Consider the following 19,889-nt stretch of genomic DNA (forward strand, 5'->3'; position numbering starts at 1 on the left):
CATATAGTTCTTAATAATCCAGGGATGTGGAGACTGCATTTTAGAGATTGGGAGAGGCTGAGAGAATGCCCATACTTATTTTAAATACAGCGGAAAAGCAACCACAATCTCGAAATCTTCCCATGACCCCTCACAGCACACCGTGGTAATGTACGAACAGTAACAGAAATTTTTTGGCAGTTCAGAGTTCCCTTCGCGTTGTCTGGATCACTTTCTCCGCCTCTTTCAGTGACGATGTACATCCTACGCTGGGCACGCAGAGCAGATTAAAAATTAAAAAAAAAAAAAAGACTCCAAGGGTGTCCTCTTGTTCTAGAGATGTGAGGAACCAAATATTCCCGCCTGCTATTACTGCCGCCCCTGTCATTGGTGGAACTACTGCACTCCAGCCAATTAGTAGCGGGCCGATCAATACGGTACACCATAGATACGAGTCATGTGAGAGAGCCGGAGCGCGAGGAACTGTGGCAGACGTCATTTTCGTGTGAGTCGTGTCGGATAGAGCTGTCAGTCGGGAGCCGCACTGTGTGAACGGAATCGTGTATATGGTAAGTAGCCGATCTTAAACATCCTATTGACTAACATAAGCTACGCGGTAAGGTCATCTCTATGGGATCTTCTGTCGGAAGTAAGTTTATCTTGACGGGCCGTCTCTTTTGTTCGTTTACTAGGATCGCACCGCTCGAAGTATTTATTATTATTATTATTTTGGGTGTGCTCCTGTTAAAAGCAGGCCGCGCACGATAACACGTTTTTTTTTTAGACCTAAACGCACTTTTCACGGGTAGTGACGACAAATGCATTCTTAATACCGACTAAAGGAAAACGCTCCAGTGTCGGTAACGCATCGTTCCCGTGGGGAAACTCCAGGTGGTCGCACTTTTAGGCGGGCGACAGTTTTAATGGAAAAAGTAGTTCACAGGTCGAATTAGTAGCGTCAGATGCTCATTCTGGATGTCGTAAAGTGTCGTAGGGCCGTCCTGGTGAAGGTGACTCATCCTTTCGCCAGTCGGTGTCACGATCAAGTCCAGGTGACTTATCGGAACAGCGGGACGTGCGGTGATAGCTACGCCTTGCCACTCCAACGGTGTAAGCGCCTAGCTAAGAAAGGTTGTAAGGAACGAGTTAGCACAGTTCTCGATAGGAAGTTTACTGGAGTTGAGAAGTAAATTCACGTGAAGTTGTGTCTTTAGATCTAAGATGGAAAAAGAAAGTTTTCTTAATGTTATGAAAAGACATACAAAAAAAAAAAAAAACACTCGAGTTCAACTTATGAGACTTGTTTTGGCATGACTAAACGTAAAAATAGGATTAGGCAAGAACATTAGATAATCCTGGAAAAGATATTCGTCTGCGTTTAGCAACAAAATACTAACTTACAATACTAAAAAAAAGTAAATTACAGAAACGCGAAATTCGTTGTCGTACACCTCTAGAAAACTCGAGGGTATGCATTTGGTCCAAAATATTCTTTTACGAAGGAAAAGCAGTTCAACTGTAGAAGTAGAGCTCGTATATCGTAGCATAGTTGTAGACACGCCAACAATTTCCTTACGTAATGTGTCTGGAACCTATCAGTGCACCGCACATGCATCTGGACTTCATTTTGAAAACTTTGCAACATCATCCTTAAACACATGGAATTATCACGCCCGCATAATTTTATATGTTCAGGAGAAAAGCTGGCAGATGTCGCTGCAGTCAATATTACATTCAGAATTGTCTAAATTAGCGCACCTAATTAACTTCACAGACTCGAAGGTTACTGTGTTTACATGCACCCAACTGCTGTCATTCCCCCTCCTAAATAAATCCAGGATGATCTTCCCTATGGCCTACCTACACACAGTTGCTGGGATTGTTGGCACAAACTCAAATATTTCTGCCAACTTAGTTTGGAGACTTTAAATCATCATGACTAGACTATCCTCTTTCTTGTTGAAGTACAGAAACAGAAAAAATTTGCATTTTTACAGCGTGGTTTGCATAAAATTTCATATCCATGAACAAGTTCTTGAAAATATTTTTATTGAAGTGACGGCTCTTAACGGAGCGCACTGCAGAAAATAAAAAAAGTGTTGTCAACATTGGGCACAGCTGGACAATAAATCATCCTTTGACGATAGTTACTGAATGATTAACAGCACAGGAAGGAAGGAAGGCTGATTGGTGCCCACGACATCATAGAACAGCCTATGCATAATGATAAATGATTTTTAATGCAAAAGTAAGTCAAGTATTTTAACGCAAAATTAAAGATGTATAAGCACTTATTTAATTTTGTGTTAAAATACTGATGAGGAAAGTGGTGATTTATCTGAATATTTATCTGAACTTATTAAAAGTATTTGCCAAATTAATATTAGCACTTGGAGGTCTAGAGGCATTATTGTTCTATGAGATAATGAAGTATTGTTCAAAATATTTTGTTGGCCTCACGTCTGCTGATTAGATATGCTTATAACAATTATCTCTAAACAATGTCGACACCATTGTTTTAGATCATCATTGTGAAAAGCCTAAATCATCAATGCATAATAAAATCCCCTAAGACTTAATTTAAAAAGAAATTATGGTTTTCAAATTCAAAATTCTTCGGTATAACTGGGGAAGAACGAAAAAAATAACCAAAACTGGATTTCTTTTCTTATCTTCAGCGGCTTACATTATCCTAGAATGTTTTATGAAATCTCCCAATAATATTAAGATATTTGCAACATAGATCCATACTTTATCAACGCCACAATACGTAACCTATGAGTGAACGATGTGCTGTTTGACATATGGGGAGAAAAAGATTACAATCCTTATCCTTGTACCTACACACTGTCACAAGCGTTGCATCCAGTGATGTCCTCTTCCAAGGTAAAGAAACACTAAACAAAAGCTTGCCAAATATTTGTCTGTAATGGACAAAAGATGCAAACGGCCTATTTAGATTAACCTATTACGTGAACAATAGGTGTGACGTCATTGCACGTTTGCCATTCATCCAAATAAATGCCACTGGCGTTTTAATAATGGTATTTGAATTCTTATACACCAGCGTCATATAAAACAATAGATTAATACATATTCAGAATGCGACGAATGTTTTATTTTTTATATTTCAGTTTATCATTATGATTAAATATAAGTGTTCGACATTAAGTTAATGAGTATTTCGAGGAATAACCTATTTATTGACCCGTGCTGTACTGGCGAGTCTCCGACATGGGTAAGGCTATCTGTACACAGGTCTTGCGGGACTCGCTGTTGTAAAATAGATCCATTAGAATAAAATTTGGTTTCATTATTCAACTATACGGATGTCTGATATAAAGACCGTTGCCTGCTGAAGTACGATAACTTCCTTAAGGGAACTTTTAAATTGTTCGACGCGTGCCATTAGTCGCGGAGGAGGAATGCAAGATTATGGGAAAGCGTCATGTGATCGGTGCACTGAGTGGTATTGGTTGAAGTTCTGAACGGCAAATGCATTTGACTAAATTTCCTTTTGGCCAACTGATACGCTTGTCATTGATGAATATAATATTTTTGTAACTGGGAGTTAAAAGGGAATTATCAGATTTTGAGGGACGAATGATACCGAAAAACTAATTGAACGTGATTTCAGAAATGAAAAGGTACCGATAGGCCATAAAATAATTATGAAAAAGTGTCGAAAAAAGACATTTGTATATATGTTTTCGTTCTTGAAAAATTATATAATAATTAAAGACTGCTAACTCCAAAGACAAACCTATATATCATGGAAATTCATTTCCACTACATGATCGCTAATCAGCCATTAACTTACTTTTTAAAAGGCAACCTCACCGTTATTTCTAAGGGAATATAGCACGGATATCAAATTTTGTATAAAAGTCCGTCTAATTTCGAACAGTGTGTAGTTCAAGGTGATGCCATACATACAGACCCACCAGTGCTAGTTAATGTTCATTATGGCATTGAAACAAGCACATTTGGGTAGACAATTAAGAAAAAAAAATCTCAAGTAAGATCCTTCTTATGCTAATTAGCGTTTTTAATGGTTAGCTTTTAATCCCTGCTGACTACGGATGCAGGACATATCGGTCAAATGAGTTTTTTGGGATAGTTTCAATTCTGGAACGACTCCATGAACTGGTAGTGTTGGCCACATTGTGATGCTTTAGTTGACCTACGCTATTTTCTTACGAATATTCAAGAGAGAGATTCGAATTGTAGCTGATCCAAATATTGTTATTACATTTCTTCTAGACTGATGCGCTTACCTTTAGCTTTGATATTCTTATAAGTATCGCGCTTCGATAGTCAATTCATTCCATAGAAGGCTATTAAGCCGGAGAACTGGAAGGGGATAAAAAAATCTCGCATCCATTTTTTGGAGAGAGAAATCTTATCTTTTTTTTGTGTGTGAATAAGAAACAAACAATCACTCTCATATATATGACCATTTTTTTTTCTATTAAAACAATTTGCTCATCTCACAGCACGGTCCTATTATAGTGATATGTTAAGACATCCAAGAGGTAGCCACCAGAGAATTCAGTTGTCCCCTGTCACAGCCGTGTAACTAACTAACGTCACAGACTTTCTGCTCGTTATATCTGCCAAACCCACGTGTCTCGATGTCATTAGTAGAGCCTTAAGGAGCAAGAATGTGGACATCCTTTTGTTTGGTCTTTACTAAAGGAGCTTAGAGGTCGCTAATGTACAGACAGCTTCTAGTTTCTTAAAAGAAATATATTCTCGAATAGATCGACCCTCTGGAGCTGTGTGAAGACTTGCATGCATTATTACTTGACACGAAAAGAAAATATAGATAATCTTCTCTGGAACCTCAACGCTGAGCTTTCACAAGAAGCACGTTGGCTTTTTGCTAAATTCGATTGACCTACTTCTGAAGACGGGGATTAGAAGTTACCACCAGATGCATCGAGCAGCCGTTAGCTCGAGAGGTGGAACGGCTTTTAACCACTGATTATGTAGGATATTTCTGAAACAGAAAGAAAACCTGACTCCAAACGCACCTATTATATTGCATATGATAGTCATGGTTATAGAATAAGTAAGTATTACATAAAAAAATTACTGTGGTTATTCTTTGGAGGTAATTTGTTCATGAAAGCTAACTGCCTAAATCAGTTTTACTGAAGGAGTCAAGGGGGGAAAAAAGTTGTGGATTCTTGTATATGACGTCACTGGTTATAGCAACGATTGAACCTAGACTCGATTTTGACTTATGTATATAGTTTATTTAGAGGTGTTTATGCGAGAATTTTGCATCCTTTTGACACTTAAACTGGTCTGGTTTAAACCAAAATTTGAAATGATTCGTCAAATTTAATCAAACATTTTAAATAATTACCAATAAACTCCTTCCAACTAGACCGAAGTTGTTACATACGAACGAAAAAAAATTAAACAAGGCGGTTACCCATTAAGGCCTTTAAGCGCCCATTGGAATTGTCTTGGTTTGCACTCCTTAAAAGGTACAAGCTCTGTCCAGGAGCCCGTATTGCCTTTCAGCTCTCGTTAGGGTTCTGATGAAAACCAACAATTCACAACAGCAGTCAGGCCAATGAAACCCAATTTAAACTTAATTCGAATACGGGCTTCCTGGGCAGAGTTCGTATCTTTTAAGAAGTGCAAACCAAGGCAACTCCATTGCCGAAGGTTATATTCTAATAACATCTTTAGTAAATTTTTGAATTTTCTTTTTATATTTGGCTATGAAATATTGTTGGATCCAAAATATCCTTCATTCCAAAATTTTATTTACACCATATTGATGACGTTTGGCTCTATATTTTAGAAATAAGTTATCCTGGGTCGTATCTGAAAGTGAGGGGGGAAAAAAGAACAAATCATAATCCAACGAATATTCAGTAAAATCTAACTGGGCTGATAACATAATGGAAACTCCAAATGTGGAAATCCAGAATGAGGGTGAGATACCGAGAGGACTAATAAAGGTATACAACAGCCCATTTAAAGATCTTAACCACTCCATTAAAGGCTTGAACAATATCATCAGTCTCCAAATATGTAGATGTTAAGGAAGGAAATTAATTACAACTAAACTCGAAGACTCAGTTCTTATGAGGCAGGTGCCATCTGTGTATTCGTTTTACGCGAATGTAGCCTATCATTTAAACTTTGTTTACTTTAGCTAATAGGACTAGAAATATTCGAGCATTTTTTTTTCGATTCAGAATTAAAGTAGAGGTATATATTATACTGTAATTCAGCTATGTTAAACAGACATTGAATTAAGATAGTTGGTTCCACGGAGCTCTTTGGTTAGAAATATGTTCAAATCAGTCTGGGACACCAAAAACCCTTTATCAGGGCTTTTCAATCAAAGGTGAGTTAACTCTGAGATACTATTGGACAAGGAAGACAAAGGGAAACACCTTGTTCTGTAATAATTTCCTAGTAGGATATCATCGCTACTCCGCCAAGGATCACACACACACACACACACACACACACACACACACACACACACACACACACACACACTCTTCATTGTCAGATATAGGAAATTCTTAGTGTTTTATTGGCTTACACAGCACGGAAAATATCCATTCCAAATGCAATTCATGTGAGAGGGAAAAAATAAGAAACAATTGGGATATAATTTAAATGAAAAAAAAAAAGGATATTTAATGAGGAAGTAATTTTTCCTCCGAAACTTCTTTATTCAGAGAAAATACACTTGTCATTCACGCTCCTTAACATGAATAACTATGGATAGATGAATAATTCCTATGAGGAACGAGAGTTGTTTATAAGACATAACTCAGCACTGCTAACCAACCCACCGTATGTCTTTTGCAGAAATCGATTTCATAGCTAAGTTAATTCATCAAAAATTCAAATTTTACGAAAAATAACAACAATAATAAAATAACAATGAATCTGACAATTGCTTTTACCTATAATTAATAACAGTGTTTGATTGCATATTAACACACTCATTGTTGATTGCTGCTTTTTTTATTTTTTTTCTCTAGCAACAATACGCTCTCGAAACTTTTCTTTGAAAATTGAACAGCAAGCCCAATAATGCTAAATAAAGATCAGAAATGTCTCCGGCTCTCAGCAATAAAAGCCTTTTCTGATGTTATCACCATCGGTAAAACGAACGAAGAATAATAACCGTGACTTTCCTCTTATGTCAGCTGCTCCATCGATCTTCAGCACAAACGTTTCTCATTTTATAATTTTTCCCGCTGCGTCATTTCCATATCCTCGGACACGTCTTCTCGTCTCAGCGTCTGTGTTTCTGCTATGATTCGGACTGCTACTTAGCTCGCTGTTCGTGCATTACGCCCCGAGAACAAAGATCAAAACTTTTTACCGAAGACGTGGTTGTTTAGCTGTTTTAGTGTTCGCAAAAAGAAAAGTCTTTTTTTTTTTCGTTTTAACAGTTGGTTTCATTTTAGTTGCGAAGGTAATTCACAATCATTCTAAGAAACATCAAATGCTGGAAATATTTCCACGCATATAAATGTTTTATGGGCATTTTCGCTTACATTTAACACGTTAAGTATATAGAACTAAATCACACATCAGAAAGTGTAGCCCTTTTTGCTGTTTTAACCAAGTTGATGAAATATCTTACCTAATAGTTGGTATTGTTACGTAATTTTATGGCAACAATGAATTCTGCACTTAGCATTGTTGCGGAACAAACCATATATTAATGACATTAGCTAATCCATTTTTCAGCTGCTAGTTCCCCTGTAATAAGTGTAAAGCGGTTGGCTGTCGTCATGCAACAAATTAGTCATTTGAACTCTACGTACATGGTGACGTATTTACAACAGTCGACATGAATTCTCATAACAGTTCCACTGATGTTAAATACAGTCTGTAAGCAGAAGCTATCAATATACTATGAGGCAAAGAAAGCAACCAATTATTATTATTACGTGACATCTCCATGGAGTCCAAAGACTCATCGAGGGAGGATACCTACTCTACATCTGTCTCCAACGCTCAATCCACCAACTACATCAACGCCATCTACCGCCTTCCACCACCACTAGTATTTCTACAGACAATCACAAATATCCATGCCCTCGACGGGATTCGAACCGGCAGCCTTTTGGCTGGAGGGCGGATAAGCTAATCGCTCGGCAATGTAAAATATAAAATGCGTTGATATACAGAATATTGCATTTTCGCGATAAATTTCAAATCGAGGAATGGGCTTTCCAAAGGAATCTCAACATTTAAGATAATTTGATGGCTATTACGTAAACTACCAAATCATAACTCAGCCAAGGAGAAAGGGGGGAGGATTTAAAGGCAACAGTAAAAATAGAACCGCAGTCCACTTTGCTCAACAAGCTACATCTCGGGAAAATTAGACTCGAACAGCCTGTTATATCCGTGAATAAAAGAAATGTTTAGTTGCAATAAAAGGAATGAAATACGCGTGTACGATAAAATGAAGCCTCCCCCCCACACACACATCCCAAATGTTTCTTGATTTCATTCTATTCTTCGTCGGGTCAGCTGCTTGTCTGTATAAAGGAAACAGCAAAAAAACATGGTTTTAAAAGTAGTAATTCTGTTTGAAAGAGCTGTTCAATTAGATAAGTTTTTGCATTCCAAAGTAATCTCATTTAAAGGAAGTCTTCAAACAATCCGTTTCGTTAAATGCGATCGTCGAACACCCAAACAAACAGCAAGAAAGAAAGAAAAAAAAAAAACTGCATAAATTCAGTAAGCGCGCATTGATTTTCCTACTGAATGTGTCCGCAAGGTGTTTAAGAGTGGATGCAGCTTTTGCCGTGCTCCGTTGATGAAGGGACTGACGCTGAATGCTCGCAGTTGTCCAGAAAACACGATAACATTTTCTTTGGTCGGTTCGTTTGCTTATAAGATAGAATTTCGTTCAATATTTACAATACTGTATGTGACGAGATCGGAAAAATATGTGATAGTATTGGAAAGGAAACCTTATTATTACGTCATTTACATTTTTATTTCCACCTCGTGTCTAAACCACGAGCCATCACGTACATTTCATGACAACAATGGAAAGTTTGGTTGATAAGTTTATCAAAGTCAAATGCAGATGACAGCTTTGCATTGTTTCACACATAATCAAATAATTAATTAGCATATAATTGGGCAAACGTTTCTTTCTTTAATATTTTGCTCGTTATATTTGTCATTCTACTTGTAAGTAATCCAAACAAACATACAACATCAATGGTTGTAGGAAACGGAACCCAACTGATGCTAAAACATTCTTTTCGAGAAAAGTGACAACTACTTTTACAACTACAAAGATGAAACTTTCTGAAGTGAAGTAAATAAAATATGTCAAATAAATATAAAAATACCGAAGGAATATTATAGGAATATCTATTTGCATAACTGGATATCGCACAGTTTAGAATTAAATTAAGCACATGAAAAACTATTAGAAACAAGTTCAAAATCGATATTAATAGATCGATGTTTCTACCATCAATCAAGAAATGGGAAATTAAACGATAAGAATCTGAAAACTAAGGAAATTGATGGTTTCGATTAGTTGGAGATAAATTATGTACTTCCTAAGTATTCCAATAGTTATGCAGCGAGTTCCAAGACGCAAAAACTTTCTCATTTTCTGCGTTCGTATATGAGATGAAAGGGCTTCCACTGATAGGAGTCTTTTACATAAAAAATTACTTTCATCCCATATTCGATCTAAACACTGCTTGCTTAAGTACGGATAAGGAAATGAGCCATCGATCCAGCATATTTTAATAAAAATGTGTTTATAGATATTATTTGCAGTAACTGTCGCAAAACTACTTGTCCTGCATTGTGATGACGAAGTTTTTTTTTTTTTCTTTGACTCACTTTACGCAATAACTTGAAAAGATCTGAAAGCATTTCCACAATAATGGAAGATAAATATTAATTGGTGTTTGATGTATGTCATCAAAACACTTTCTTGAAGTGGGCATGTTGTTTTTATGGATATTTCAGGAATTTTAGTAATATACTTTATCGTTAGCTGGAAATATTTGTTTTATTACTGAAAGTAATCAGTATTTACTGTCGTTTGCTGAATAAGCAAGTTGCCTTTAATTGTTGTGAATTATAACAATTAAACGAGACAACATTTATCGTTTAATTGTTGCTGGTCTGCAACAAATGAGTCTAGTTGATTATTCAACAACAATCACCATGGATTTTCTTTCGCTTTTTAAATAAAGAAAACTAAGCACGTTAGTTACAGAAAACTGTATATTGTTAAATGAACTCGTCTCACAATGCTACCCATAATTTTCTTTCTGTTAATGAGATCCAGGTAATACTCGATTATTTTCTAAGTATTTTCTCCGACCAAAGCCTTTTGTTTGCTTCTACTAGCAGTCTTCTTTTTTTTTTCTTTTCAATATTTATATTTGCAGTTTCAACTACCAGTATTTCCAAGTTCTTTGAATTCTGAAAATCTTTTATGATCAACTCTACTGCTGCTGCTTATGATGATCATATAAATAAAACTCAATTTGATTCTAATTCCTGGTGACATAGTGGGGAAGAGGTGGAGAAGGTGTATTTATTTCGGGAAGGTTAGAAAATGTTTAAGAGAAAACATTTTGCTCTAAACAGCAGAAAACGCACCGAAATCTTGCCTTGTGCAAATTAACTTGCGCATCATGCATACTCTAAGGTGTGCGCGTGCAGATAATTTTTTCATTTATAATTTACTGTCAATATTTTTATAACTAACTATAAAAATGAATTATAGGATAAATCATACTTGCCACTTATTTTATGTAGTAATTTTTCTAATGTCTGCGTTACAATATTACTCTAATCCATTCCAACTTAATACTCTAATTAGTTACTTTTAGCGCGCGAACTGACTCTGACGTCACAAGTTGCAGAGGCATATTCGTTTAGTGTCTACTAAACAAATATGCCTCTGCAACTTGTGACGTCAGAGGTCAAGATTTACAGTATCTTGACCTCGTGCAAACAGATTTTTGTAGCTTCGCGGATTTAAGCAAATTAATTTAGTGCTCGCAATTATACCCCAAAATAAATAAAATACCCCCTAAAAAGTTTTAAGTCCTAAAAATGTCAATATCGAAGTTAAACCAGGAAAAGAAACCGCACATTCGTTTCATCAGTTGGACAATTGAGTTGCAATGGCAACGCAAACATCAAAGAACAACATGCGAGTTGCATTTAGTCAAATATTAGATATGACGAAGATGATGGAGCAATGTGCTTCTATGGCTTTTTTTTAAATTAAGAGTTTGTGGCTTGTCTTTGGTCGGAAAGACCTGGGTTCGATTCCGGTCCATGATGTGAGGAACCTTTATCTGGTCTCTTTCGACTAAAGGCGAGTGTGAGCTAGTCTCATACGGAGGTAGAGGGTTTCTCGTCCCTCATCTACAGACATAAATACCTCTCCCCTCCCCCAACGTCAGACTCTGCGACAAGCCAGTTGAGATCGCTTAAAGTCGCCTCGTGTGAAATAGCGGACACTGCACCAAGCGGGATATAACGCGAGGAAGAAGGAGGTTTTTTGACTCGTAACTTCGGCTATTGTGAGCATAGGCTGCCGCATCCTTTGCGACCAGAAACTTGCGCACATGAGCTGGCAAAAATTAGAGGAAATATTGCATCACTCCTAGTCTTCACCCTTCATGCATTACCTTATCCCTCCCTCTTCGTGACCTAAGTTATTTCGTATAATTCTCTGTTGCTAGATTTTCATTTTTCTATGTTTGCACTGAAAGTAATAGTCAACACTGTGTGCCCGCATGTAGAGCCAGAAGTGACCTAAGCCATGACAATATCTTACGTTATCCAAATCTGGGGAAGAAGTCATTATCACGCTCATCCTCCAAGGCATGCATGCAAAGAAAAAAGTATCTTAAAATCAGTACGAGAGTCCAAAGCGTGGTAAGTCCATATAGCTTTTCTGACACCACAAATCTCAAAGATTTTCGGTGCAATTGAGGCCTTTAGTTCAAGGAACAGATTTGCAATCCAGTCAACCAACTACGTCGTCTTTTCTTTCATCCAGGTACTTCTATTTTAATATTTATTTTCTTATTCTCGTTTGAACTGCACCATTCTTTTGCATTGATACATATAATGATACAATTTACAACTTCCGCAGTATCACTTTCCACTTTTAGACTTCCCTTTTTTCTTCGATGGTTTATTTCTCCATTTAGCTGATTGTCTACTTAATACAATATCACGTCCGTGTGTGTGTTGGGGGGGGGGGGTCTTAAGTAAATTAGTACTTCCCGCCCTGTAAAGCAACATTAATTAGCATTCGTTTAGATCATAATAATTACCTTCTCGGAATTTTAATTTTCTGTTTAAATCTTTGAGAACAGACAGACTTGCCTGTACATTCGACATATTCATATTAAAGGCACGTGTACATAGGCATGAAAACCTTTGTCAGTACGCAGATGCATCGAGGTTGGGCAGCATATCTAATATACCAAGTAAGATTTATCTTAGATTTATTAATCTACTTTATTATCCCCTTAAGATTAAGGGAGTGCAAACGTGTAAAGACGCAATATCGAAGTCTCTTCAGATGCAAAATAAGCAGTCTACACGTAATTCCATAATTGAGTTCAAACTGGGGGTCTCACAGCGGCAGTATGAATTCTCTTTCCCGTTCTGTTTATTGGCAGCTTCCATAAACACGCTGAGCTGCAGTTTGCGTTTATTGCAAACACAATGTGCCCACTAATAATTAAGTACAGTTTCGCAGCGCGTGGAGAGAGAAGATAATGATTTGTTACAATGGTCAGAAAAGATAAAGCTCTTTGTTGTAGAGACAACATTAATTTATCTCGTGTTCCTCGAGACTTTTTTTTTTTTTTTGCTCTGTTGGCTATAAAGAAACGTCCCCAATATCAAGACAGAAAGCATTATAACTTTGCTCGAGTTAGCTGATATGTGTACAGTGGTTGTGTACGCGATCGTGCTTTTTTGGCACAAACCACCCTTATGAAGTATAAAAGCACATAGTAAAGGAGAAGGGGGGGGGGGGGCAGTGAAACATGGCACGTTTCCAGTATTCCGTTACCACTCCGCCCCTTGCACCTCACTGTTTACAGCACGTTGAGTCGCCAAGAGAGCGGTGTGGAAGATGCTAGAAATAGAAGGGAATGCGGAAGGTGCCATTCCACACCCTACAACTGCACGGGGGGGGGAGAGAAATGAATTAAGAAAACCTAGAACATCCCTGGAGAGCAGAATGCGTCATATGTACACCCCTTTATCAGTCATAAGGAAGATAAAAAATGTGACGTAAGAATTGTCGTAAGCAGGCAAGAAGACGGCTAGTTTCAGATGTCAGAGAAATGCGTCAGTGGTGAAAGAATTTTAATAGTGAAATTCTTTTTGTGCTTTTAATATCATCGCTCAACTGCAGTCATTGACAAGGATAGAGTAATAATCCTCGAAAAAAAAAAAAAATTACGGCACGTATCTCGGTGTGTCTCGGTGACAGTGGAAAAACAATACAATTAATAGGAAGATATGACGGCGCTCCCGGCAGTCGTCTAAGACATTCCACTGAAGGTGTAACAGAGGGAATAATAGTGTTGCAGAAGAAAAAAACCCATACGTACATTTCTGAATGTAGATGATCGGTTAGTTCTTCCTGTTTAGAAAATGATATTGCAACAGAGGAAGAGTTCGTTTCTGGGTCAAGTGAGTGAAAAAGGCCCGTGGGATCCCAACTCAGAGATTCGGTTTGAAATGATTCTAATCCTCGGAGTACTGAGATTGGCAAATTCTGTAAAAATTAAAGTAAGCGCTTGAAGAAAGTTGGCCATGACAGGAACCTTTAGAAACAAATATTTTTACTTTTTATTCTAAAGAAGAAAAATATTTTAAATTCTAAACGAGATTAGAAATTGTAATTACTATTACGGCAAAAAATCTGAACAGTGTAACTTCAAGAACATCATGGACATACCATTAATGTAACACAATTGAATAATTATAAATTTTGACTATTCTGCCGAAACTAAACATATAGTTGTTTGTTGTAAGGTCTCCAAAGGAGAATAATTGTATTAACTTAGGTCTATATTTATTTATTACTTTTATATTGACATATGATTAAATAGTACAGTCCATATATAACAAAAATATTCAAAATGCTCTTTTATTAAATACATTTCTCGATGGAGCTATTTTCTTTAGCGAGATGATACAAGATTGAAGTACACCAGTCGATAGTGAAGCGCTAACAATGGTAGTGGTGATTCAATAATAGTTTTAATTATCAATAACTTTTTTTATGTAATTGTAGCACTTGTATAATAACTTTTTTCAACCAAAGTTTAGTCTAATTTTACTTGGCGTAAAAATCATTGTTAAAGGTTTACTTAAAGACTAATTCTATGAGTAAATCTTTCTGTGGATGCAAATAAATCGGAGGTATTCCATCCCTTAATTAAAGAGAATTTAGAAAGACTGCAAAAAAATAAGAATAGTCAAATTTAGATGAAATATTTTTAATGACTGTTTTGCTAAATAATGTTTATAAAACGAAAGAAAAAAAAAAGTCTGTTTTGAAGGAAGATAGACCATCGAATTTGTTTGTTGCCTGCCCTGAGGGATACGTATTGGGTAATGAATTCCGGAGTGATAGTTTCCATGGAAATTGAAGCAGATCTTTGTAATCATTGTGAGTGCTCACTGGCCTGAAGGTATCGGGGAAGCAACAAAGGTACAAATCTCGAGAGAGACAACTGCGATTATAATAACAATACTATACCAGCTTTATTGGAGGAAACTGAATATCTTCATTATCTAGCCTAGATCAGGGACTTGCTGCGTAGCACGTGAACTCAATGAAGAATGCAATTTTATAGGCATTCGTCTTGAACCAGAATATTATGGAGAAAAACATCTAATTTAAAAGACAGAGCTTTCCGAGAAATGAACACCGAACTGCTGTTACCATTTTAATGGAGAGTTTTAAAAAAGTTAAGAATTTTGCAAGAATACTCACAAAGAAAAAGTGCAAATGTGTTCTTAACAGTCAGTCTTTCTCCTCGCCGTCTTACCCTTGATCTTTGCCGGTCACGCTCCATTCTAATAACCGGAAGAGTAATTTCTTCTTTAATTAGCATAGTTAGCGTTAAAAACGACATTCAGACTAGGATGGAAATTTAAGAAGGAAGAAAAAACTCCTTAAGAAATCTCTTCTGTGATTCCGACAAGCAAATAAAACTCCGCAAAGGTTTGTAAGCGGTTCGCTTCTTGATGATCTGCAAATATTTCTAAGGTGTTGCCTTGTCTTTAATTCGCGTAGGAGTTACGTGTATTAAGAATCTTATGCTGAATCGGCTGGTTTGTCGAAGGGTAACATGTGCACGTAAGCTCGAAGTAATTCTTTGAATGCACGCTTAGCTGTATGCATTGATGGACGGAAAGAGGAAGCGATAGCGAATGGGTTGATCCCTTGCAAAGGAATATCGGTCTCACCAACTGAAACAATAGACAAATCGTACTTCATTCGGGTACAACGTGTTGCTTGTGGTATGAAATAACACGAAACACCTCAATTTGTGTTAATTATTACTTAATTATATTAAATAATATTAAAGATTCGATAGACACAAAACAATAATTTACGTAACCTTTCAAGTTGGGGGGGGGGGGGAATATTGCATCCTTTTTTTTAAAAAATTCGCTTCGGAAGGCACCCACCACTGTGAAGGAGAATTAGGCCTTAAAAGAAACTTCATGTAAAGACAGGTGCTGTCTTAACACAATAACAAAGATGAACAGGGTTTTCAGCCGCGAGGATGTTTCTGAATCCTTCTAATGGAAGCTCTCTACGATGAGTCAGTACGCGTAACGACCACTTTACGGCCGCTGAAAATGCCAGCGTTGAGAAAATGATTTTAGTCAATGGTGGACATCTAAGTGCCCACCGAAGTGATTAGGCTTTTCGATGGTCATTTAAACCGTATAGAATGACACGTGCGTATTTCTATCCTTCCTTAATAGTGGTATTGACGAGATAAAAGAGATGGAGTAAGAAGATACGAAAGCAGTAAGTCTAAATGAAAAAAAAAATAATACGAATGAAGGTGACTTAAGGAGAGAAGATTCAGTAACGGCTGACTGGGTGATTTAGAATTAAGAAGGTGAAAGGGCATGAACTGAGATGTTTATCGGTTTTTTTCCCCCCTGAAAATAGGGCTATTTTCTTCTGAATAGACTAGTTTAGCTTCAGGTGAAACTAAAAGATAGCAACATTAGGGGAAAGCTGGAAAACTCGCGCATGCGCAGTTTGCATTCAATAAGACAGCCATTTTCGTTGTTCTTGACGAGTTCAAGCGTGTCTGTCATTACACGCAATGACAGACACATTTTCTTTAGTTAACTTTTTTCATTAAAATCTCATAATGAAAAGATTATGATTAAACGGTGAACGATGAGTAAGTTGAAGAAAGCCATGAGGAAGTGGTATTTGTACTGATTTTAAAACGTATGTCAGCTCTTTTGGATTAAAAAAAAAAATCCATAAGCAACAAGAAAAGGGAGATACTTCTCCCGTTGCTATGTTGTCTATTAAAATACAATAAGAGAAATATAGCTCTAGAAAAAGATAAACGTTCCTCAAGTCACTGACGGGAATCGAACACAGGTCTTTCCGACCAAAGGGCTTCGTCTATACTAACTATGCTACGGACGCTCTACACTGTATTTATAAACAGTAAATATACGCCATTGTTACTTGTTTACTGAAAATTGAACTATTACATTTACAGTTTCATGTTAATAATATAATGCGCATATATTACTACAGTTCTAATAATAATACTTGTGTCAATCGCAAGGTGACATTTTTTCTATAAGAAGTTCCAAAAGGCCAGTTTAACGTTTCTTGGAAAAGTTTACTTATCTAGGATAACAATCAACTATTCCAAAAAATGTGAAGAGAGATGAACTCCGAAGAAAAATACGAACGTTAAATAATAGACACGTATCTTTTCCTTCATTTTGACAGCGAAGGGGATCTCAAGATGTTTAACCAACGCATTTTCTAGGCCGCGTTCCACCTGCGATTCATTTGTACAGAGAATCGTTGACTTTCGAGCACACAGAAACGGACCACGGAAAGAGTAATCAATCCGCAAACGGTTTCTTTTTTTTCATTTCTTTAAAAAAAATAGCATAACAATTTCGAAGGTAAAACTGCCGAAATAAAGTCGGAGCCTTGCACCAAAAAAAAAAAAAAACGTAAATTGTGAATTATTTTTTCTCACATTTAAGGTGGAGCAAGAACATTGGACACAAGACCCTTCAGGAGATGCGATAAATTAATTATTGTGGATAAGAATAGCGAAGAATAACCTGTATCTGATTGGGGGACTATCTTTGTGCAATAAAGATTCGGAGGCGAACAGATAATTCGCTGTAGAAAGTAATTAATAAAAAAGGTCATCACGCTTTATCCTGATCCTTTGGTTTCATCACGAAGCAACTCAAAATTTTTCGGTTTGCTAATAAAAGAGGGCGTTGCTAATCAGTCATGAGGGTGGAACCCGGAAGAACCACCATTAAAGTTCAGAACCGTAAAACAGCGATGAATCTAATGACAGTGAAATAAACACCTACAACATCCCTGATTACGGCATGTAATTATACAATTCTAGAAAGATTAAACACGATGGAAGGGAAGGTAGGAATAAGTCATCAATTTACTAAAACTAATTAGTCCATCTAAACAAGTAGACAATACAGGTGAAGTGATTGATTGAGTCTATGCCACTTACGTTTTCGGTATTACACGTATCTGTGATCCCCGGGGGGGGGGGGGGAATTCCTACAGCATTAAATATATCGAAGATCTTGGGCTCGTGTGCATATACGAAGAGCTTACAAGAAAAAAATTTAAACTTTCTTTTGTTGTCTTTACGACGAACAACTTCAATGTATTTTGTTTTTTATTCAGCGAAAGTGACAAAACAGAAAACCGCAGGATTTTACAAGAAACTCCAACTATCCTAATTGATGGTAAAACAATACTGCACAGGAAGTTATTCATCTTTCTTTGTTCTCGCCCAGAGTCGTGCCAAGTTATCAAGATAAAGTAAAGAATTGACCTGCCTTCTCTTGCTGAGTCTTAGTGATACGGATGTCCTTCACGATGTAAACAAAGAACTGTTGAAAACACTTTTCGTGTCTCTTTTTTGCCGAGGATTTTTTCTATTTATTTAATGACAGAATACTTGATAATGAAACTGGAAGATAGTCTTGAGTTGGTTTATTTCTAAAGACCGGAAGTCCCCAAATTAATTAATCCTTAGAATGATCTTAATGTTCTATAGTTGACCAACTTTTCTTGATAGGATTCATATAAAGGGGAAAAAAGAATTAAACAAAAAAACTTAAAAGACACAAAAATATGATAGCGATATAGTACTCATGTTAAAAAACCAACAGGTAGAATTTACATGTATAAAATGTCGGGGGGCTGTTTAGTATCAGAAAATTAAAGCAAAATACTAACTTTGCACACTCGATATATATCAAAGTGTTTCCTTATACAAAGGAGAATGTAAGCTATAAAGATTAACTACGCTATAGAAATCATTCCCTTAATTAAAATACGAATTAAACAAAACAAAAACAGTGTAAGTTTCAAGGGATTTCAGCCCCAAGGGAAAATTAAAAAAAAAAAAAAAGATTACACGAAGTCTGGAACTCATTAACCACAAACAACTCGGAAAAAAAAATCAAATCCCTGTTGAATAATTTTTTGCAGTTAAACACGTCTCCCGTTCAACGCAGTTGATTTTTTAAAGTAAATTTTGAGATGCTTCCTTTTTTCCCATAGGTTGTTTATGGATAGAAAATAGATGACGATCTTAGAAGCGTCTGGAGGCTACCAAGAAGGACGGCTTTTATCCCGTTCGTTGTATTTAATAAACACACAAAATAACTGAATTTCAGCAACTACCATTACATAAATTACTGATATTATTCTACTGGTGCATTCAGAAAAGTCATTATCTTCCCAAAAGGGAAATTACTTAAATGAAATTTACTATTTTTGTTCGAATTTAAGGCATTGTGTTCATTATGATACTACATTTTAGACGTTTAAAAGACCATCCAGAGTGGGTTGAATTATTTCTATAATTTTGTATCGATTACCCAAATGTGTTAACGCTTGCTTTAGCGCTTTATTAATATTTCCGTTACAGAAACTCGTTATTCTCAACGTACAGTTTTTTAATGTGTACGACATTATTTCCACAGCTTTTAAATTCATTATATTTTTAAACAATAGAAATTGTACTTAACTTGCAAAGAAATAACATCTATTCGATAACTGCGTGTATTTTCATGCAACAATGAAAACAAAACGTTCACAATTTGTCTTCTGCTTTTTTTATATAAACCAATTGTTTTGTCATCGAAGGGTTTTATTGTATTTTCTATTGTATGTTGCCCTAAAAAAACATTTCGATTATTTTTCATTTGTTATCTGAAGCAAAACTTACGATGTTTTAGTATAATTCGAAGAAACAAGGAAGCAATTAGTTTCTTATAGTTCATTGGTAGAGAAAGAAATTCAAACTCCCATTTTAAATTGTGTTGCACGTTTAACGCGGTACATTGAATCGAATATCATCTGCATTGTCAATAATTTTCGTTCAGTTGAATGTTACAAACTCGCCTTTCTATACTTACGCACTCAAATTCCAATACTAGGGGCATCTAAGCTAATATTTCGAACTTCTCTTTGCCGTTTCCTTAAAACATTATTCTCCAGTCGAATGCCTAAGTTTGTCATACGCTCATAAAAAAGAAGAAAAAAAAAAGCAGTTGCTTATTGCAGCTAGGAGGAAGGTTCTCACAAA

The 19,889-nt window shown here is 36.3% G+C and overlaps 1 protein-coding gene across 1 annotated transcript in view; it reads left to right on the forward strand.

The window, feature by feature from the left end:
- The first annotated feature begins 341 nt into the window (after positions 1–341).
- LOC150102668 (maltase A2-like) overlaps positions 342–19,889 on the forward strand; it is a 58,865-nt gene continuing 39,317 nt past the window's right edge. The window contains exon 1 of the mRNA XM_090398891.1: positions 342–548. Coding sequence (XP_090255017.1) covers positions 546–548 — 3 coding nt within the window. The 5' untranslated portion in view covers positions 342–545. The remainder of the gene's footprint in view (positions 549–19,889) is intronic.

This window comes from Typopeltis vanoorti, chromosome 10, assembly GCF_054136105.1.
Source record: "Typopeltis vanoorti isolate ZY-2024b chromosome 10, IOZ_Tvanoo_1.0, whole genome shotgun sequence".
In the NCBI taxonomy this organism is placed as follows: domain Eukaryota; kingdom Metazoa; phylum Arthropoda; class Arachnida; order Uropygi; family Thelyphonidae; genus Typopeltis; species Typopeltis vanoorti.